The sequence below is a fragment of the Manis pentadactyla genome, chromosome 16 (genome assembly GCF_030020395.1).
Source record: "Manis pentadactyla isolate mManPen7 chromosome 16, mManPen7.hap1, whole genome shotgun sequence".
Taxonomy (NCBI): domain Eukaryota; kingdom Metazoa; phylum Chordata; class Mammalia; order Pholidota; family Manidae; genus Manis; species Manis pentadactyla.
Genome location: NC_080034.1, coordinates 79,174,887 through 79,199,096, shown reverse-complemented (window position 1 = coordinate 79,199,096; position 24,210 = coordinate 79,174,887). Strand labels below are relative to the sequence as shown.

The 24,210-nt window shown below is 38.7% G+C and overlaps 1 protein-coding gene across 3 annotated transcripts in view; it reads right to left on the bottom strand.

Annotated features, from left to right (window-relative positions):
- GPLD1 (glycosylphosphatidylinositol specific phospholipase D1) overlaps window positions 1-24,210 on the bottom strand; it is a 113,756-nt gene that overhangs the window by 70,141 nt on the left and 19,405 nt on the right. For all 3 annotated transcript variants that reach the window (XR_008994466.1, XM_036911655.2, XM_036911657.2), the window contains 5 exons: window positions 23,840-23,918; window positions 13,485-13,582; window positions 12,931-13,041; window positions 12,475-12,523; window positions 11,471-11,525 (listed from right to left, as the gene is read on the bottom strand). Coding sequence is in view for 2 of the 3 variants with exons in the window: in XM_036911655.2 (XP_036767550.2) it covers window positions 11,471-11,525; window positions 12,475-12,523; window positions 12,931-13,041; window positions 13,485-13,582; window positions 23,840-23,918 (392 nt within the window). In the remaining variant the exon portion in view is untranslated. The remainder of the gene's footprint in view (window positions 1-11,470; window positions 11,526-12,474; window positions 12,524-12,930; window positions 13,042-13,484; window positions 13,583-23,839; window positions 23,919-24,210) is intronic.

Sequence of the window (24,210 nt, the reverse complement as noted above, 5' to 3'; positions counted from 1 at the left end):
GGGTATAAAGGGCATATAAAAGTGTAGGCAAAGGGTCTGTTTGTGTTTATACAGAGGATCAAAGCCTAATTGGGCTACCCCGAAAATGAACTAAGATACGATATGAAAAAGAACTTCCAACATCTGCACTCTCTGGAAGACTCATGCCAGAAGATGATCATCAAAAAACCCCAACAAAGATCCACGCACTGCTACAGCTGTAGATGCACTCATCCCACCAGTTCCTGGACTTGCAATGGGAATGAGGAAGGAGATATCTAAGCTGGCCTGTGCATACAGTAAAACAACAAATTTGACTGGATCTATACTGTTGGGACTCAACCAAGAATTTGGAGAAGTGCAAATTGTAGCGCTCCAAAGTCTTACAACTACAGACTATATATTTACTGTTAAAAGAACATATGGCATGTGAACAGTCCCCAGGAATGGGTTGTTTTAATTTGTCTGATTTCTCTCAGACTGTTCAAGTTCAGTTGGACAATATCCACCATGTCATAGATAAGTTTTCACAAATGCCTAAGGTGCCTAACTGGTTTACTTGGTTTCACTGGAGATGGCTGGTAATTACAGATATGCTTTGGTTATGTAACTATACTCCTGTTATGTTAATGTGTGTGCGCAATTTAAGTAGTAGCTTAAAACCTATTCATGCTGAAGTACTCTACAAGAAGATATGCCAAAGAAATAATCAATCTTCCCATGTTTTCTTCCGCCTGCTACTTCTATAGCTTTTCTTCTTCCTTCCTAATTACAACCCTTAAATAGAATTCATGCCTCATATCAAATTTACCGAGTATCATAATTCTTCCAAGTGGTAAAGATACCTCAAGACAAATGCTGGGCATAGAAGCCACAGGGCATAAACATGCAAAGATGTTGGGGGAGGGGCAGAAGATGGCGGCGTGAGTAGAGCAGCGGAAATCTCCTCCCAAAACAACATATATCTATGAAAATATAACAAAGACAACCCTTCCTAGAATAAAGACCAGAGGACACAGGACAATATCCAGACCACATCCGCACCTGAGAGAACCCAGCGTCTCGCGAAGGGGGTAAGATACAAGCCCCGGCCCCGCGGGAGCCGAGCGCCCCTCCAACCAGCTCCCGGCGGGAGAAGAGCAGGCAGAGCGGGAGGGAGACGGAGCACAGGGCTGCCGAACACCCAGCCCCAGCCATCCGGGCCAGAGTGCAGGGCGCTCGATACTAGGAAAACAGGGCAGCAAGAACAGTGAGCAGGCACTGGAGGCTGGGCCACAGAGGACATAAGAAAAGCGCGCGACCATTTTTTTTTGCTTTTTTGCTGTTTTGTTTTGGCGAGCGCTTTTTGGAAGTCTTAAAGGGATAGGGACCCCAATACTAGGGAAACAGGGCAGAAAGGCTGACCGGGGAGCAGAGGCCTGAGGCTGGCACCGGAGAATAAAGAAAAACGAACGACCACCTTTTTTTTTTAATTAAAAACTTTTTTTTTTTTTTTAATTGAAAAACTTTTTTTTTCTTTTTTTTTGGTGGGCGTTGTTTTGTTTTGGCGGGTGCTTTTTGGAAGTCTTAAAGGGGCAGGGCGGGTCACTTAATCCAGAGGTAGGGAATCCGGGATCTCTGGGCACCCTAAACCCTGGACTGCAGGGAGCAGGGAGGCCCCTTACGGAGATAAATAGCCTCCCAGCAGCTCCTTCTCCAACGCGACTCCACCATTTTGGAGTAGCTGCCCGAGCTAGGCCACGCCCACAGCAACAGCGGAGATTAACTCCATAGCAGCCGGGCAGGAAGCAGAAACCCTGTCTGCGTGCAGCTGCGCAGCACAAGCCACTAGAGGTCGCTGTTCTCCCAGGAGAGGAGGGCCACAAACCAACAAGAAAGGAAGTCCTTCCAGCCGTCACTCGTCCCAGTTCTGCAGTCTATTCCTATCATCATGAAAAGGCAAAGCTACAGGCAGACAAAGATCACAGAGACAACACCAGAGAAGGAGACAGACCTAACCAGTCTCCCTGAAAAAGAATTCAAAATAAGAATCATAAACATGCTGACAGAGATGCAGAGAAATACGCAAGAGAAATGGGATGAAGTCCGGAAGGAGATCACAGATGCCAGAAAGGAGATCGCAGAAATGAAACAAACTCTGGAAGGGTTTATAAGCAGAATGGATAGAATGCAAGAGGCCATTGATGGAATTGAAATCAGAGAACAGGAACGCATAGAAGCTGACATAGAGAGAGACAAAAGGATCTCCAGGAATGAAACAATATTAAGAGAACTGTGTGACCAATCCAAAAGGAACAATATCCGTATTATAGGGGTCCCAGAAGAAGAAGAGAGAGGAAAAGAGATGGAAAGTATCTTAGAAGAAATAATTGCTGAAAACTTCCCCACACTGGGGGAGGAAGTAATCGAACAGACCACGGAAATACACAGAACCCCCAACAGAAAGGATCCAAGAAGGGCAACACCAAGACACATAATAATTAAAATGGCAAAGATCAAGGACAAGGAAAGAGTGTTAAAGGCAGCTAGAGAGAAAAAGGTCACCTATAAAGGGAAACCCATCAGGCTAACGTCAGATTTCTCAACAGAACCCTACAGGCCAGAAGAGAATGTCATGATATATTTAATACAATGAAACAGAAGGGCCTTGAACCAAGGATACTGTATCCAGCACGACTATCATTCAAATATGACGGTGGGATTAAACAATTCCCAGACAAACAAAACCTGAGGGAATTTGCTTTCCACAAACCACCTCTACAGAACATCTTACAGGGACTGCTCTAGATGGGAGAACTCCTAGAAAGAGCACAGCACAAAACACCCAACCTATGAAGAATCGAGCAGGAGGAACAAGAAGGGAGAGAAGAAAAGAATCTCCAGATAGTGTATATAACTGCTCAATAAGCGAGCTAAGTTAGGCAGTAAGATACTAAAGAGGCTAACCTTGAACCTTTGGTAACCACGAATTTAAAGCCTGCAATGGCAATAAGTACATATCTTTCAATAGTCACCCTAAATGTTAATGGGTTGAATGCACCAATCAAAAGACACAGAGTAACAGAATGGATAAAAAAGCAAGACCCATCTATATGCTGCTTACAAGAAACTCACCTCAAACCCAAAGACATGTACAGACTAAAAGTCAAGGGATGGAAAAACATATTTCAAGCAAACAACAGTGAGAAGAAAGCAGGGGTTGCAGTACTAATATCAGACAAAATAGACTTCAAAACAAAGAAAGTAACAAGAGATAAAGAAGGACACTACATAATGATAAAGGGCTCAGTCAAACAAGAGGATATAACCATTCTAAATATATATGCACCCAACACAGGAGCACCAGCATATGTGAAACAAATACTAACAGAACTAAAGGGGGATATAGACTGCAATGCATTCATTCTAGGAGACTTCAACACACCACTCACCCCAAAGGATAGATCCACTGGGCAGAAAATAAGTAAGGACACGGAAGCACTGAACAACACAGTAGAGCAGATGGACCTAATAGACATCTATAGAACTCTACATCCAAAAGCAGCGGGATATACATTCTTCTCAAGTGCACATGGAACATTGTCCAGAATAGACCACATACTAGGCCACAAAAAGAGCCTCAGAAAATTCCAAAAGATTGAAATCCTACCAACCAACTTTTCAGACCACAAAGGCATAAAACTAGAAATAAACTGTACAAAGAAAGCAAAGAGGCTCACAAACACATGGAGGCTTAACAACACGCTCCTAAATAATCAATGGATCAATGACCAAATCAAAATGGAGATCCAGCAATATATGGAAACAAATGACAACAACAACACTAAGCCCCAACTTCTGTGGGACACAGCAAAAGCAGTCTTAAGAGGAAAGTGTATAGCAATCCAAGCATATTTAAAAAAGGAAGAGCAATCCCAAATGAATGGTCTAATGTCACAATTATCGAAATTGGAAAAAGAAGAACAGATGAGGCCTAAGGTCAGCAGAAGGAGGGACATAATAAAGATCAGAGAAGAAATAAATAAAATTGAGAAGAATAAAACAATAGCAAAAATCAATGAAAGCAAGAGCTGGTTCTTCGAGAAAATAAACAAAATCGATAAGCCTCTAGCCAGACTTATTAAGAAGAAAAGAGAGTCAACACAAATCAACAGTATCAGAAACGAGAAAGGAAAAATCACGACGGACCCCACGGAAATGCAAAGAATTATTGGAGAATACTATGAAAACCTATGTGCTAACAAGCTGGGAAACCTAGGAGAAATGGACAACTTCCTAGAAAAATATAACCTTCCAAGATTGACCCAGGAAGAAACAGAAAATCTAAACAGACCAATTACCAGCAACGAAATTGAAGCGGTAATCAAAAAACTACCAAAGAACAAAACCCCCGGGCCAGATGGATTTACCTCGGAATTTTATCAGACATACAGGGAAGACATAATACCCATTCTCCTTAAAGTTTTCCAAAAAATAGAGGAGGAGGGGATACTCCCAAACTCATTTTATAAAGCTAACATCACCCTAATACCAAAACCAGGCAAAGACCCCACCAAAAAAGAAAACTACAGACCAATATCCCTGATGAACGTAGATGCAAAAATACTCAATAAAATATTAGCAAACCGAATTCAAAAATACATCAAAAGGATCATACACCATGACCAAGTGGGATTCATCCCAGGGATGCAAGGATGGTACAACATTCGAAAGTCCATCAACATCATCCACCACATCAACAAAAAGAAAGACAAAAACCACATGATCATCTCCATAGATGCTGAAAAAGCATTTGACAAAGTTCAACATCCATTCATGTTAAAAACTCTCAGCAAAATGGGAATAGAGGGCAAGTACCTCAACATAATAAAGGCCATCTATGATAAACCCACAGCCAACATTATATTGAACAGCGAGGAGCTGAAAGCATTTCCGCTGAGATCGGGAACTAGACAGGGATGCCCATGCTCCCCACTGTTATTTAACATAGTACTAGAGGTCCTAGCCACGGCAATCAGACAAAATAAAGAAATACAAGGAATCCAGATTGGTAAAGAAGAAGTTAAACTGTCACTATTTGCAGATGACATGATACTGTACATAAAAAACCCTAAAGACTCCACCCCAAAACTACTAGAACTGATATTGGAATACAGCAAAGTTGCAGGATACAAAATCAACACACAGAAATCTGTGGCTTTCCTGTATACTAACAATGAAGCAACAGAAAGAGAAATCAGGAAAACAACTCCATTCACAATTGCATCAAAAAAAATAAAATACCTAGGAATAAACATAACCAAAGAAGTGAAAGACTTATACTCTGAAAACTACAAGTCACTCTTAAGAGAAATTAAAGGGGACACTAACAGATGGAAACTCATCCCATGCTCGTGGCTAGGAAGAATTAATATCGTTAAAATGGCCATCCTGCCCAAAGCAATATACAGATTTGATGCAATCCTTATGAAACTACCAGCAACATTCTTCAATGAACTGGAACAAATAAATCAAAAATTCATATGGAAACAACAAAGACCCCGAATAGCCAAAGCAATCCTGAGAAAGAAGAATAAAGTAGGGGGGATCTCACTCCCCAACTTCAAGCTCTACTATAAAGCCATAGTAATCAAGACAATTTGGTACTGGTACAAGAACAGAGCCACAGACCAATGGAACAGACTAGAGAATCCAGACATTAACCCAGACATATATGGTCAATTAATATTTGATAAAGGAGCCATGGACATACAATGGCGAAATGACAGTCTCTTCAACAGGTGGTGCTGGCAAAACTGGACAGCTACATGTAGGAGAATGAAACTGGACCATTGTCTAACCCCATATACAAAAGTAAACTCAAAATGGATCAAAGACCTGAATGTAAGCCATGAAACCATTAAACTCTTGGAAGAAAACATAGGCGAAAACCTCTTAGACATAAACATGAGTGACCTCTTCTTGAACATATCTCCCCGGGCAAGGAAAACAACAGCAAAAATGAGTAAGTGGGACTATATTAAGCTGAAAAGCTTCTGTACAGCAAAAGACACCATCAATAGAACAAGAAGGATCCCTACAGTATGGGAGAATATATTTGAAAATGACACATCCGATAAAGGCTTGACGTCCAGAATATATAAGGAGCTCACACGCCTCAACAAACAAAAAACAAATAACCCAATTAAAAAATGGGCAGAGGAACTGAACAGACAGTTCTCCAAAAAAGAAATACAGATGGCCAACAGACACATGAAAAGATGCTCCACATCGCTAATTATCAGAGAAATGCAAATTAAAACTACAATGAGGTATCACCTCACACCAGTAAGGATGGCTGCCATCCAAAAGACAAACAACAACAAATGTTGGCGAGGCTGTGGAGAAAGGGGAACCCTCCTACACTGCTGGTGGGAATGTAAGTTAGTTCAACCATTGTGGAAAGCAGTATGGAGGTACATCAAAATGCTCAAAACAGACTTACCATTTGACCCAGGAATTCCACTCCTAGGAATTTACCCTAAGAACGCAGCAATCAAGTTTGAGAAAGACAGATGCACCCCTATGTTTATTGCAGCACTATTTACAATAGCCAAGAATTGGAAGCAACCTAAATGTCCATCAATAGATGAATGGATAAAGAAGATGTGGTACATATACACAATGGAATACTACTCAGCCATAAGAAAAGGGCAAATCCAATCATTTGCAGCAACATGGATGGAGCTGGAGGGTATTATACTCAGTGAAACAAGCCAAGCCGAGAAAGAGAAATACCAAATGATTTCACTTATCTGTGGAATATAAGAACAAAGGAAAAACTGAAGGAACAAAACAGCACCAGAATCACAGAACTCAACAATGGACTAACAGGTACCAAAGGGAAAGGGACTGGGGAGGATGGGTGGGTAGGGAGGGATAAGGGGGGGAGAAGTAGGGGGGTATTAAGATTAACATGCATGGGGGGTAGGAGAAAAGGGAGGGCTGTACAACACAGAGAAGGCAAGTAGTGATTCTACAACATTTTGCTATGCTGATGGACAGTGACTGTAAAGGGGTTTATAGGGGGGGAACTGGTATAGGGGAGAGCCTAGTAAACATAATATTCGTCATGTAAGTGTAGATTAGTGATACCAAAAACAAAGCAAAAAAAAAAAAAGGGCAGTTCCTGAGTGGTAACCTCCAACGAGTTCTACACAAGGGTATAAAGGGCATATAAAAGTGTAGGCAAAGGGTCTGTTTGTGTTTATACAGAGGATCAAAGCCTAATTGGGCTACCCCGAAAATGAACTAAGATACGATATGAAAAAGAACTTCCAACATCAGCACTCTCTGGAAGACTCATACCAGAAGATGATCATCAAAAAACACCAACAAAGATCCACGCACTACTACAGCTGTAGATGCACTCATCCCACCAGTTCCTGGACTTGCAATGGGAATGAGGAAGGAGATATCTAAGCTGGCCTGTGCATACAGTAAAACAACAAATTTGACTGGATCTATACTGTTGGAACTCAACCAAGAATTTGGAGAAGTGCAAATTGTAGCGCTCCAAAGTCTTACAACTACAGACTATTTACTGTTAAAAGAACATATGGCATGTGAACAGTCCCCAGGAATGGGTTGTTTTAATTTGTCTGATTTCTCTCAGACTGTTCAAGTTCAGTTGGACAATATCCACCATATCATAGATAAGTTTTCACAAATGCCTAAGGTGCCTAACTGGTTTTCTTGGTTTCACTGCAGATGGCTGGTAATTACAGATATGCTTTGGTTATGTAACTATACTCCTATTATGTTAATGTGTGTGCGCAATTTAAGTAGTAGCTTAAAACCTATATATGCTGAAGTTACTCTACAAGAAGATTTGTCAAAGAAATAATCAATCTTCCCATGTTTTCTTCCGCCTGCTACTTCTATAGCTTTTCTTCTTCCTTCCTAATTACAACCCTTAAATAGAATTCGTGCCTCATATCAAATTTACCGAGTATCATAATTCTTCCAAGTGGTAAAGATACCTCAAGACAAATGCTGGGCATAGAAGCCACAGGGCATAAATATGCAAAGAAGTAAAAAGCTAACTTTTTCAAACAATAAGGCTTCTCTCTCACTTACCAACTTCACATTTCCCTGTATGGCCCCGGAAGATGACTGGTTAGCCAGAGACGGGTAAGATTCCTCAAGGGAGGAACAACCTAAGACAGGCACAGTCGCAGGGGGGCCATCAGGTGAGAAATTGGGGATCAACAGAGGTGAGGCTTAGAACCTCACCCCCCCGTTCTGAGAGAAATCTTCTGCATACGTGGATGTTTTATTGCCCTGGTCTAGCTTGGATTAACACATAGTCTACAGGCACACACCTGATCATCTACATGTGCTCTCTTACAACACTAAACTATGTTTTCTACCTTTATCTTGTATCTACCTACCACTTCAGCATTTTATTAAAAATAATAATAATAAAGAGAGAAATGTGGTATCCACATATAAATCAAGTATAAAAACCAAATGAGTATTCATATTTGAACTGACTGTTTATAGTTCATAATGCATGAGCAAAACCGAAAGTTTCTGTGATGACTGCCCTTGTACTGTTCACTATGTAATTTATTCATTATGTAAGAATTTGTTCTACATGTAAAAACTTGTTTGTTATGCCTCAGAAGATTGGAGACTGACAAAAATTAGGCTTGGGGTGGAATAATGATTGTGCATTGAGCATTGACTCCCCTATACAGAATTTTATTGTCGTTAACAACCATTTGATCAATAAATATGAGAGATGCCCTCACAAAAAAAAAAAAAAAAAAAAAAAAAGGGACAGACTTCCAATGGTAAAATAAATTAGTAACCGCGATGTAATGTATAGCATAAGGAATATAGTCAAGATATTGTAACAGCTTGGTAGGGTGATAGCTGGAACCTAGAATTATGTATATAAATGTTCTACCACTGTGTTGTACACTTGATACTCATGTAATGTAATACTGTATGTCAACTACCCTTCAATAAAAAATAATTATTAAAAAATAATAATAATAATAATAATAATAATAATAATAAAGAGAGAAATGTGGTATCCACATATAAATCAAGTATAAAAACCAAATGAGTATTCATATTTGAACTGATTGTTTAGAGTTTATAATGCATGAGCAAAACCGAAAGTTTCTGTGATGACTGCCCTTGTACTGTTCACTATGTAACTTATTCATTATGTAAGAATTTGTTCTACATGTAAGAACTTGTTTGTTATGCCTCAGAAGATTGGAGACTGACGAAAATTAGGCTTGGGGTGGATTAATGATTGTGCATTGAGCACTGACTCCCCTATACAGAATTTTATTGTCGTTAACAACCATTTGATCAATAAATATGAGAGATGCCCTCACAAAAAAAAAAAAAAAAAAAAAGGACAGACTTCCAATGGTAAAATAAGTAAGTAACCGGGATGTAATGTATAGCATAAGGAATGTAGTCAAGATATTGTAACAGCTTGGTAGGGCGATAGCTGGAACCTAGAATTATGTATATAAATGTTCTACCACTGTGTTGTACACTTGAAACTAATGTAATGTAATACTGTGCGTCAACTACCCTTCAATAAAAAATAATTATTTAAAATAAAAAAAAATAAAAAAATAAAAAAAACTCTTAGAAGAAAACTTAGGCAAAAATCTCTTGAATATAAATATGAGCAACTTTTTTCTGAAAACAGCTCCTCGGGCAAGGAAAACAAAAGCAAAAATGAACAAACGGGACTACATCAAACTAAAAAGCTTCTGTACAGCAAAAGACACCATCAATAGAACAAAAAGGCATCCTACAATATGGTAGAATATATTTGTAATTGACATATCTGACAAGGGGTTAACATACAAAATATATAAAGAACTCACACACCTCAACACCCAAAAAGAAAATAACCTGATTAAAAAATGGGTGGAGGATCTGAACAGATACTTCTTCAGAGAAGAAATTCAGATGGCCAACAGGCACATGAAAAGATGCTCCTCATCATTAATTGTCAGGGAAGTGCAAATTAAAACAATGAGATATCATCTCAAACCATTTAGGATGGTTGACATCAAAAAGACAAGAAACAACAAATGCTGGCGAGGATGCAGAGAAAGGAGAACGTCCTACACTACTGGTGGGAATGTAAATTAGTTCAACTATTGTGTAAAGCAATATGGAGGTTCCTCAAGAAACTAAAAACAAAAATACCATTTGACCCAGGAATTCCACTCCTAGGAATGTACCCAAAGGAAACAAATCTCAGATTCAAAAAGACATATGCACCCCTATGTTTGTTGCAGCACTATTTACAATTGCCAAGATATGGAAGCAACCTAAGTGTCCACCAGTAGATGAATGGATAAAAAAGATGTGGTACATATACACAATGGAATATTATTCCACCATAAGAAGAAAACAAATCCTACCATTTACAACAACATAGATGGAGCTAGAGGGCAATATGTTCAGTGAAATAAGCTAGAAAGAGAAAGACAAGTGTCAAATGATTTCCCTCATTTGTGGAGTATAAGAACGAAGCAAAACTGAAGGAACAAAACAGTAGCAGACTCACAGACTCCAAGAAGGGACTGGCAGTTACCAAAAGGGAGGGGTGGAGGAGAGTCGGTGGGGAGGGAGAAGGGGATTGAGGGGTATCAAGATTGATACACATGGTGTGCAGGGTCATGTTGAAGACAGTGTAGAACAGAGAAGACAAGTAGTGACTCTGTGGTAACTTAGTATGCTGATAGTGACTTCAGTGGGGTAAGAGGGGACTTGATAATATGGGTGAATGAAGTAACCACAATGTTTTCCATGTGAAACCTTCTTAAGAGTGTATATCAGTGATGCCTTAATAATAATAAACCTACTTCATATCCATCAACATTAGCAATGTAGTTATTTGGTAGATCCATACAATTGAGGACCATGTAATGGTGCAAATGAATGAACTACAGTCAAACATGTCATTGGTTACATCTCAGAAACATATATTAAAGCAAAATAATTAGCAGACTACATGCTGGGTAATTCTATTTACCTACGTTTACAACCATATACTATTTTGTATATGGATGCATACATAGATGTAGTAAAATTGCAGAGAATAGCAACAAAATGATTAATAGGAAACTTTAGGGAAGTGATTACTCCTGGTGGAAGAGAAGGTGAGGTGATAGATGGGAGGCAAGTAGCTTATAAGATACCAGTAATGCTCCATTTCTTCAGCTAGATAGTACCTACACGTATGTGCATCATCCTATTCTATTTATAGATACACATTCTTTTATAAGTTTGGCAAATTCATAAATTCTTTAAAGAATCTACTTAGATGTGCAATTTTACTTTTCAAAATTTTCAGTGCAGAAGACTCCTAATTACATTGTTAGTTCTATTTTGTAAAGAAAATAAGGATCAACCTCCTAAATGCCATTTAAATACCACAAATTTAAATATATATTGCTCTTACCACTGCCGTGAGAGGTAATTAAAGTTAAACTCAAACTGGCTCAACACATCTCCTCCTATGACATGAGAAAAATATTTACATGTTGGTGGATTAGTAGTAACACATAGCATGCTTCTTTCAACACAAATTAGCACAGGTTTCTGATCATTATTTTAGGCACAGGCATGAATTTTCTTTAAGAAAATGTGATTTAAAAAATCTTAGCTGGTAAAACATATGGATTAGGAAACACTCATATAACTAAAAGTTTTTTACATTAAAGAAAGAAAGATAGACTATAGGGTTCTTTTAAATAAACTCCACTCACCATCTACTTTGTCTATTTAAAGGTAATTTACCACTGAAAAAAATGGAATTTATCAATTTAAAGCTAAAATATTAGGAGACACTAAGTAATTAATTTTAATCTGATATAAAACCTTTTCTGAAATTATGACAGAAATCAATGATGAAATGTGATTTTTAAGCAAAAAGTTATACATACTCAACTTTTCAGAAATACATCCCTATATTAAATGAAGTATGTCTGTACTCTAAATGAACTGTAATATTAAAATAGAAAGCTAGCTATAAGATATAATAAAAATACATAATTTTTAAATAAATGTTTTATTTTTTCTTTTTAGTTTAAATAAATTGATTTTTTAAAACAAAAAATTTTTTATTAAAAAAATGAGAAAGAGGTAATACACTAAACCTACAATGAACCACATCTTTGCTGGCAGATGCTCCTGGAAACATTATGGTTCTTGTCATCTAGATACCTGCCTATTAGACATTCTACCAAGTGACTTAATTCTTATTTCATGGAGTATGAAATGACATTTTTTACTCAACAGAACCACATAGCCAGTTCTAATTTACTGTGAAATTGTCTTAGTTGAGGAGAAAGCAGGTTATTAAAAAAATTTTAATATATATACATATTTAGGGTACAGTGATGAATTTACTACAAGTGAAACATAACTATAGCAGAAAACTTGGCAAATGTAAATAAATAGTACCAAAATCACCAGTCGGATGTGCCTCAGAATAGGAGCCATGAAAATCAATCTGAGAAAGAAAGAGAATCATCTGGTATTAATCACAAATTGTAGCCCAAACTCCTACTGCACAATCAGGCTGGTAGTGAGATGACAGCCTAACCCAATTAATAGCATAACCCAATGGATGCATAACAGATGGACTCAATTTTCAAAGAAACATCACATCTATTGCTGTTTTCAGTGCACAGTTAGTCATTCTGCCCCATGTGAGGAAATTGCTCAGATAGCAAGGAAATTAAGAAGAATAGTAAGAACAGATAGAAATCTAACAAATACTGCTTTGGGCAATTACTCTATTTCCACATGACCTCTGAGTAACCTAAAGTTTTCCTTTCCTTCAAAAGGGCCAGATTTTGATCTTGGGTTTGACAGTATCACTCCCATAAAATCATTAGCCTAAAGATATATACTCACAGCAGCCATTGTCCTAAGGAATCCTTGTTCAATACCCAAGCTGTGCCAGTTGACATCTGCCACCATGTGAGAGGTAACTCCAAACAAGAAAGCTACCAATTTCTCTGTGTCCTATCAGGAAAGCAAATTAGAGTCATGTATGTTTAGTTATTTTATTACAACCCTATTAAGTGTTTTAATAAATATGAATTTGTTTCCATTATTGAGACAAAAAATCAGATGCAGGTATAAACCACAAAGGACTTTTTGAAATGTTCTGAGTGCCTTGGAAGTGCTTTCAGATAATTTATTATTGGAGCAAAACAACAAGTGCCATACCCTAAACTTTGTTTTTAAAGTAACTTTTTCAAATATTAACTAGCCATCCGCTATGTACCACATACTGTGTTTGACATTGATGGTACTATGGTGAGTACCCCTTAACAGGGCTTTGTGGAGGGAAGGCAAGGTGGGGGATGGGTGGCAGGAAGACAAATGGAGTAAAGTGAAGGTGCAAAAATAGGATTTGGCAGGTCTGGAATTTAATTTTTTGAGGATTACAGGGCCTTGCCTACCTTCTCCCAGGGAAGGGGATAGTTCTCTCGGATATGATGAATGCTTGCATTAAGAAATGGAGTCCAGTGAGTGCTCTCAGACATGTCATGGAATTGTCCTGACAAAACAGAAGCAGAAGTCAGGCTTCTGTCTTTAAAAGCTGGAGATTCTCAGTCAACTCTTCCACAACTGCCTGCTGTGTCCCTTCTCCTCCTTCCCTCCAAGCCTCTTAGTTGGTTCTGTTGATGTTCAAAGGAAGCCTCTAGAACAGAAGAGCCAGCCAAAGAGAAACAGCTTAAACTGACTCACAACTTCTCGTATTGAGGTAGGGCAGGGACATGGAACAAGCATCATGATTAAATTTTCCTGCCTTTGATGAAAAATGCCAAGATACAAATGGTATAGTAAGAACAGGAGGGACTCCATCTTAAAGCTAAAATTCCATTTTAAAACCAGGGAGTTAGGAGGTAAGATTCCTAACCTATTTTATAGTAATCAGCCAACAATTGACCCTCTCCAAAGGCCGAGTGAGCAGTCCTAAATGATATTTCCCCACTGCTTGAGGGTCACCACTATCTTGGAGAACAGGATCAAGACATTCCTTGTGTTATCTTACAGAACATCTAGAGGACAGACTGTGGATGGCAACAAAATGTCTCTCACTGGAGATACACATCATGAGACCACAGGTCAAGCCTATGCCCAATAACACCCCCACCCACAGTCCTCTGCCCCATTCTTGAAAGCCTTGAAAGACATAATCATAAGCCTTCTAGGCATGCCTCCTCTCTGAGCTGGTTCCCACTTCCATTGGAGTGTGTGCCTTTTGCCTTAAATAAAGACTTCTCACTGTTCAACTTACTGTGTTTTGTCTCTGTGTTCTTCCAGTAGCAAGTGTCTTTGTTACCTCACTATTTCTTTCTATTTTCCAGACTTAAGCACTTAAGTCTCCTTACTCTCTGTCCTATTTCAGACAAGTAGGGAAAAGCTACTCTGATTTGGGCTTTCAAGTTTGCTTCACCTGGGTGGCCCAGACAGACTGCAGCTGTATGATCATGCACTTTAGTAGCCTGTCAAAACATCCCCTTTCTTTACCTTTGGGAAGTTCTCAGAACATAATCTCACCCCATCCAGCACTCTGTGGCACCCCCAAATCCTGGGGTGGTAGGGGCTTAGTTCTCATGATGTACAGACCCAAGCAGACAGTGGACGCCAGGTGTCCCTGGATTTAGGAGTTGGCAAGGGATTTGCCATATGAAGATATAACCATTTACTCTGTTGAGTAAAAAACAATGAGATTCCCTTTCCTCCTTCTGTTCTTTCTTGTTCTCTGATGTCTGCAAAGCAGCTGCCATTCCCTACTATTCTTGCTCTAATGAATTCCTTCCTTACCTATGCTCGTCTGACCTGCTTGAGAATTCTTTCTCATTAAGTGTCAAGAACCTTCTCCCATCCAAGGTAGATGTCCCACCTAGTACACAGGGAAAGACCATCCAGACACATCTGACAACAGTATGTACCACCTGGGATACAATAAAGGCTGGAATTGTTTTCAATTTCTGTGCCCTAAAGGGAAGGAGATAGGTTTCTGTTTTTGTTTTTGTTTTTAATCTTCTTTGTCCATCACAGTGCATCTCCCTAGTAGCACAAAAGACAAAAGCAAATAACCCAAAGACTTCCAAGCATCTGAATTTACAACAATTGTTTTAAAATAACACAGGTCAGAGATTAAAGAAGATGGCATGAGAGGTGAGACAGAGGCTTCCTCCTAAAACTGCATATAATATGAAAATATAATTAATATAACTAATCCTGAAAGAGCAACAGGAAAGAGGACTGTGCCAAACAGCATACACCTGGAGAAAAGAATAAACCTCAGGGAACAGGGTAACGAACTAAAGCCATGGCCTGGCAGGAAAGAAGCCCTTTCCCCACCCCAGTTCACTGGTGGGAGGAAGAGAAATGGAGCAGGAAGGGAGTGGAGGCCTGGGACTCCTGAACACCTAACTATGGGGCTTTGCTCTAGGAGCACAAACCTACATTTCATGGTGCTTGAATGGTATTCTCATGATTAGGGGGTTGGAAAGCTAAGAAAGGCAGAATACTGGGAGAGACTGAGATTCCAGCTGATTATGGAAAGCAAGGATCCATATCTGGTTGCTCTGGGACAAAAGAAAGGAGGGCAGTCTGAGAGACTTCCTGTCAGCAGGAGGGCTGCTAAAGGGGCAAGGATTGCACAGAGCTTACTGCTCAGGAGAAAGGGCAGGTACACAAAATTGTCCAGGTGGACTCTGCCCAGCAGGTTGGGAACTTCCACGATCTTCAGGTGCTCCAGCTCCCTGGATGGCTACACAGCTCCAAGGACCCCCTCCGTGATATGCAGCCTACTACACCTTTCTCCTGGCCAGCCTGCACCTGGCTCGCAAACCAGCAAACCCTACCCTGGCATTAGGCCAGCCAGAGGAAAGCCCCGTCTACAGCAGCTACAAATGCAAAGCATAGAGGCTTACACCTGTGTGCTCAGCCAACTTGGTCTGGCAGTGGAGACAGGCATAACAGCTGGGGAGCAGGAAAGAGCTCTTTCCACCCCACAGGCACCAATATCACTCCCCTGCAACCCCCGACATTGCTTCTGGGGCTGAGCAGCTCCAGAGAATAGAGCTTCTGGGCAGTAGAGGGAGCCATATACAAATATGAAACGCCAAAGGAACCTGGTTCAAAGCAAAATTATGAATACAACACCTAAGAAAGATTCAAATGAAATCGACATCATGAATCTTCCAGAAAGGGATTTCAAAATAAAAATCAACATGCTCACGGAGGTACAGAAAAATATTCAAGAACTCAGGAATGAATTCTGGTCAGAGATCCAATCACTACAGAGCACAGTATCAGAAATGAAACATACAATGAAAGGTTCTAAAAGCAGATTAGATACAGTGGAGGAGATGATAAATGAAATAGAAATTAGAAAAGAGGAATACAAAGAAGCTGAGGCACAGAGAGAGTAAAGGATCTCTAAGAATGAAAGAATATTGAGAGAACTGTGTGACCAATCCAAATGGAACAATATTTGCATTATAGGGGTACCAGAAGAAGAACAGAGAGAAAAATGGAAAGAAAGTGACTTTGAAGAGGTAATTGCTGAAAACTTCCCCAATCTGGGGAAGGAGATAGTCTCTCAAGCCATGGAGGTGCACAGATTTCCCAACACAAGGGACCCAAGGAGGACAACACCAAGACACATAGTAATTAAAATGGCAAAGATCAAGGATAAGGACAGACTATTAAAAGCAGCCAGAGAGAGAAATAAGATGACATACAAAGGAAAACCCATCAGGCTAACATCAGACTTCTCAGCAGAAACCCTACAGGCCAGAACAGAGTGGCATGATGTATTTAATGCAATGAAGCACAAGGGCCTCAAACCAAGAATACATTATCTGGCAAGATTATCATTTAAATTTGAAGGTGAGATTAAACAATTTCCATATAAGCAACAGCTGAGAGAATTTACCACCTAAAAACTGTCTCTACAGTGTATTTTGTAGGAACTGCTATAGATGGAAGTGTTCCTAAGGTTTAATAGCTGTCACCAGAGGTAATAAAACCACAGTATAGAAAGTAAAACCATTAAATACTAAGCAAATGCAAAATTAAATGAACTATCCCCAAAGTCAATAAAGGGATAGACAAAGAGTACAGAATATGATACCTAAAATATAAAGAATGGAGGAGGAAGAAAAAGGAGGAGAAAAAAAGAACTTCTAGATTGTGTTTGTAATAGATTATTAAATGAGTTAAGTTAGACTCTTAGTAAGGAAGTTAACCTTGAGCCTCTGGTAACCACGAATCTAAAGCCTGCCATAGCAATAAGTACATACCTTTCAATAATCACCCTAAATGTAAATGGTCTGAATGGACCAATCAAAAGACATAGAGTCACTGAATGGATAAATAAACAAGACCCATCTATATGCTGCCTACAAGAGACTCACTTTAAACCAAAAGACATACATAGACTAAAAGTGAAGAAAAGGAAAAGATATTTCAGGCAACTAATAGGGAGAAAAAAGCAGGTGTTGCAGTACTGGTATCAGACAAAACAGACTTCAAAACAAAGAAAGTCACAAGAGACAAAGAAGGACATTACATAATAATAAAGAGGTCAGTCCAACAAGAATATATAACCATTAAAAATATCTATGCACCCAACACAGGAGCACCTACGTATGAGAAACAAATACTAACAGAATTAAAAGGGGAAATAGAATGCAATGCATTCATTCTAGGAGACTTCAACACTCCACTCACTCCAAAGGACAGATCAACCAGATAGAAAATAAGTAAGGAGACAGAGGTACTGAATAATACACTAGAACAAATGGACCTAAAAGACATCTACAGAACTCTCCACCCAAAAGCAGCAGGATACACATTCTTCTCAAGTACACATGGAACATTTTCCAGAATAGATCATATACTAGGCCACAAAAGAGCTCAGCATTTTTAAAAAGATTGAAATTGTACCAGGCAGCTTCTCAGACCACAAAGGTATGAAACTAGAAATAAATTACGCAAAGAAAATGAAAAAGCCCACAAACACATGGAGGCTTCACAACATGCTCCTAAATAACCAATGGATCAATGACCAAATAAAAACAGAGATCAAACAACATATGGAGACAAATGACAACAGTAATTCAACACCGCAAAATCTGTGGGATGCAGGGAAGGCCTTGCTAAGGGGTAGTATACTGCAATACAGGCCTACCTCAGTAGAGAAGAACAATCCCATAAGAACAGTCTAAACTCACAATTAATGAAACTAGAAAAAGAAGAACAAATGAGGCCCAAAGTCAGTAGAAGGAGGGACATAATAAAGATTAGAGCAGAAATATATAAAATCGAGAAGAATAAAACAATAGAAAGAATCAATAAAAGCAAGAGATGGTTCTCTGAGGATATAAACAGAATAGACAAACCCCTAGCCAGATTTATCAAGAACAAAAGAGAGTCTACACACATAAACAGAATCAGAAATGAGAAAGGAAAAATCATTACAAACACCACAGAAATACAAATAAGTATTAGAGAATACTATGAAAAATTATATGCTAACAAACTGGATAACCTAGAAGAAATGGACAACTGTCAAGAAAAAAAAATCTTCCAAGTCTGAACAAGGAAGAAACAGAACATCTGAACAGACTAATTATCAGCAATGAAATTGAATTGGTAAACAAAAAACTTCCTAAGAACAAAATCCCTGGACCAGATGGCTTCACTGCTGAATTTTATCAAACATGTAGTGAAGACCTAATACCCATCCTCTTTAAAATTTTCCAAACAGTAGAAGATGGAATACTTCCAAACTCATTCTATGAGGCCAGCATCACTCTAATACCAAAAGCAAGCAAAGACACCACAAAAAAAGAAAATTACAGACCAATATCCCTGATGAACAGCGATGCAAAAATACTGAACAAATATTAGCAAACTAAATTCAAAAATACATCAAAAAGATCATCCATCATGCTCAAGTAGAATTTATTCCAGGGATGCGAGGATGGTACAACATTTGAAAATCCAGCGACATCATCCACCACATCAACAAAAAGGACAAAAACCACATCATCATCTCCATAGATGCTGAAAAAGCATTTAACAAAATTCAACATCCATTCATGACAAAAACTCTCAATAAAATGGGTATAGAGGGCAAGTACATCAACATAATAAAGGCCATATACAATAAACCCACATCTAACAATCATACTTTACAGCAAGAAGCTGAAAGCTTTTTCTTTAAGATCGGGAAAAAGACAAGGATGCCCACTCTCCCCACTTCTTTTCAACATAGTACTGGAGGTCCTAGCCACAGCAATCAGACAAAAGAAAGAATTAAAAGTCATCCAGATTGGCAAGGAAGAAGTAAAACTGTCATTGTTTGCAGATGACATGATATTGTACATAAAAAGCCCTAAAGAATCCACTCCAAAACTACTAGATCTAGTATCTGAATTCAGCAAAGTTATAGGATACAAAATTAATACATAGAAATCTGTGGCATTCCTATATACTAACAATGAACTAGCAGAAAGAGAAATCAGGAAAATAATTCCATTCACAGTTGCAGCAAAAAGAATAAAATACCTAGGAATAGACCTAACCAAGGAAGTGAAAGACCTGTACTCTGAAAACTACAAGACATTCATGATAGAAATTAAAGAAGATACCAATAAATGGAAACACATCCCATGCTCATGGATAGGAAGAATTAATATTGTCAAATTGACCATCCTGCTTAAAGCAATCTACAGATTCAATGCAATTCCTATCAAAATACCAACAGCACTCTTCAGTGAACTAGAGGAAATCATTCTAAAATTCATATGGAACCACAAAAGACCTTGAATAGCCAAAGCAATCCTAAGAAGGAAGAATAAAGCTGGGGGATTATGCTCCCCAACTTCAAGCTCTACTACAAAGCCACAGTAATCAAGACAATTTGGTACTGGCACAAGAACAGACCCATAGACCAATGGAACAGACTAGAGAACCCTGATATAAACCCAACCATATATGATCAATTAATATAAGATAAAGGAGTCATGGATATACAATGGGGAAATGACAGCCTCTTCAACAACTGGTGTTGGCAAAACTGGACAGCTACATGCAAGAGAATGAAACTGGATTATTGTTTAACCCCATACACAAAAGTAAACTCAAAATGGATCAAAGACCTGAATGTACGACATGAAAACATAAAACTCTTAGAAGACAACAGAGGCAAAAATCTCCTGAATATAAGCATGAGCAACTTCTTCCTGAACGCATCTCCTTGAGGAAGGGAAACAAAAGCAAAAATGAACACATGGGACTACATCAAACTAAAAAGTTTCTGTATGGCAAAGGACACCACCTAAAGCACAAAAAGGCACCCTACAATATGGGAGAATATACTTGTAAATAACATATCCGACAAGGGGTTAACATCCAAAATATATAAAGAACTCACACACCTCAACACCCAAAAAGGAAATAACCTGATGAAAAAATGGGCAGAGGATATGAAGGGACAATTCACCAAAAAGGAAATTCAGATGGCAAACAGACACATGAAAAGATGCTCCACATCACTAATCATCAGGGAAATGCAAATTAAAACCACAATGAGATATCATCTCACACCAGTAAGGATGGCCAGCATTGAAAAGACTAAGAACAACAAATGCTGGCGAGGATGTGGAGAAAGGGGAACCCTCCTACACTGCTGGTGGGAATGTAAGCTAGTTCAACCATTGTGGAAAGCAATATGGAGGTTCCTTAGAAAACTAAAAATAGAAATACCATTTGACCTAGGGATCCCACTCCTTGGAATCTACCCAAAGAATACAATTTCTCAGATTCAAAAAGACAGATGTACCCCTATGTTTATCACAGCACTATTTACAATAGCCAAGATATAGAAGCAACCTAAGTGTCCATCAGTAGATGAATGGATGAAGAAGATATGGTACATATACACAATGGAATACTATTCAGCCATAAGAAAGAAACAAGTTCTGTCATTTGCAACAACATGGATGGAGCTGGAGGGTATTATGCTCAGTGAAATAAACCAGGTGGAGAAAGACAAGTGTCAAATGATTTCCCTCATTTGTGGAGTATAACAATGAAGCAAAACTGAAGGAACAAAACAGCAGCAGACTCACAGACTCCAAGAAGGGACTAGTGGTTACCAAAGGGGAGGGGTGCATGAGGGCAGGTGTTGAGGGAGGGAGAAGGGGACTGAGGGGTATTATGTTTAGTACACATGGTGTGTGGGGTCACGGGGAGAACAGTGTAGCACAGAGAAGGCAAACAGTGAATCTGTGGCATCTTCCTACACTGATGGACAGTGACTGCAATGGGGTATGGGTGGGGACTTGATAATACGGGTGAATGTAGTAACCACATTGTTTTTTCATGTGAAACCTTCATAAAAGTGTCTATCATTAATACCTTAATAAAAACTTTTAAAAATTAAAAATTAAAAAAATAAAATAGCACACGTCTCAAGCATCATCTGAGTGAGCCAGTGGGTGTCCCCTGTAGCTCTTTATTCATTCCACAGGAAGGGTAGGAAAGACAGGAATTGGCATCTTTTCTAAATCTCTAAAACCACAAAACTCTTCATGGGGTGTTAACTGTCATGCAGGAAACTGAAAGCAAACTCCTCAGTTTAAATTTTTTATGTTGTTACTGAAGTAAAAATAGCCTAACTAGTCTAAATCGTTGGTTCTTCTGAAAATGATTTTCAAGTAAATTGTAACAAAGAAATTTGATTTGCTCCAAGTCTTGTTTGAGCTAGAACTTACAGTTTGTATTCTACCGAATACAGTAAAAAACCCTCCAGAATTAAGTATAGCAGTAGCTCTTTTCACAAACCTCCACTTACCAATTGCCAGCTTAACCAAAGCTCTTTGTTCCTTCTGTAAATCATACTGACTAGAGGCAAAAGAAAGCCAAACCCTGGGGCATACTGGGTGCTGACAGCTGGCAGGGCACTGCCCACAGGCCTGAGCACCTCTTTCTCCAAGCTGGGCTGTAGCTTACAGAGGGTCAGCCAGATCTGCTTCTAATCCTCTTCAAACCAGTTGTCCTTGTTATTGTAATTACAGCATTTAATTCAATATTAGCTAAACTGATGTAAAAAACCAAAGTTGTTTCTTTGGCAACTAAATATCTAATAAAGTTAAGTGGTTTTGAAAGGTGCAATACAGGTGAATCACCAAAGAAGAAAAAGAAACATACTGTTGAAGAAGATATGTAAGAGACAAAGATTCAGAAAAGTTCATAAAAATCTAAGAGGAATCTGCATCAAATTCCTTATAATCAGCATACATTTTATAATTCTTTCTAATTGACCTTTTTGGCTTATCTGTCACACATTGGTCCCAGTCTTTACATCAGATAAGAAGGTATCTACTACTGTGTAAAAAGCGGAAAATTCTGGATAGTTTGCATTCCTTTTACACTCTTCTCAGAATTTCATTATTGTATTTTTGTCTGTTTCTAAGCATTTATTAAGCAATGTTCCCCAAATTGACAAGAAACATTTTAAATTTATTTTTTATGTAAACATAAAACATATCAAGGAACTATTAAAATCTCAAGAGACATTAGAGCCCCCCTAATGCATTTTAAGATACATTAAATTAGAAAGAATAGGTTAGAGAGAGAAGTGCAACATCAGGCAAAATAATAGGATTGAGAGGTGATAATTAACAGACTAAGAAGGAAACAAGCAAAAAAGAAAACTTACAAATAAGAGAAATACAAAAACTTAATTACCTGGGATGGTAACTATAGGAGTGAGAGCCCTAAATAGCTCTTTGATCCTAAATGCATCACTGTATTAAACAAAAAAAAAAGAGGGGGAGTGCCTAATGGCTAATGACCCTGAGACTCCAAAAATGGTTTATGATGATCCAGTGTACTGGATGTCTTTTGTTTGTGCCTCCAGATCCAGATCTGGACTTCCGTTTGTTTCCATCCTTTTCTGCTCTATACTGTGCCTCTGAGGTGATGACCTCCTTCAACTGGCTTCTTTGCCTTCTGGCTTTGGCTGGGTTGGGCTTGGCCAATGGGGGGAATGGATATGACAGCAGAGAAAGGATAAAGGTTATTGTATTCTTCTCCCAGCTCCCTTCTATAGAGTCACAGCAGGCTGCCTGTGTGTCTGCCTAAAGGTCTGGACCCATCAAGCAGCCCTCTTGAAGTAGCTCTCTGTCTGCGATTCCAGAAAACACTCCCTCCCCTGTACTATCCTTTACAATTTCTTACATCCTGTCCACACCTTTGTAAATGATCCCCTTATAAAACTCCCTTCAAAATTACTCAGTTAAGTGCACCTTCTGTGCCTGCTGGGGCCCTGACTGATACAACCCCTCAGCCCAGTTTACTGATAACACTACCTTAGATTTGCATAACATTTGATAAAACAGTATGCATTAATGCCAAAAAAAATCCAGCGAAGAAGCAAGGCATGCATTATTATCACTATGTTAAGATATGGAAGCTGATACTCAGCCTGGAAGTGATTTTTTCAAGGTCGCATGCTAGTAGACAACATAGAAGGAACAAAAACAGATCTTTTGATCTCTTTGAAAATGTTCTCTTCTGCCACAAAGCAGTAAAGTAAGGGCACTTAAAGTTTTCAGAATTCCTATGCTTAAGCTAATAAGTTTTAGTGAAATGGAAAATGCAACTTTGTGAACTAAGTCACAAACCAATGACTGTGGAAAATATTTACATGCTTTTTAAATCATAACTATTCCTATTAAGCAACTAAAAGTGGTATCATTTGGTCTGCAAATCATCTTACCTCCTTCACAGATGCTGGGGTAAAAGGAATCAGGGAACACGGTCCCAGCTTGATATGCATCCTGGTGTTCAAGTAACAGCTGGTGAACAGGAAAACACAGAAATTAGGGTGCAAGAGCCAAAACAGCCTAGGAAAAGCAGGACCAGTCAATTTCCAGCTATGAGATTCCAAAACAATTTGGGAGGATGGGGGAGGAAAGTAAAGAAGGAAGGCAAGGAAAACATAATAAATAAAAATTCATGCATAATACAAGACAAGACCCTGCAATATATAACTTCAGGTTCTTTCCTATACAGACAGGTTAATTAAGTAGCAAAAATCACCTACTTGAATTTTACCTCCTTTCATTTTCTCTGTCCAGCTAGTAGAGC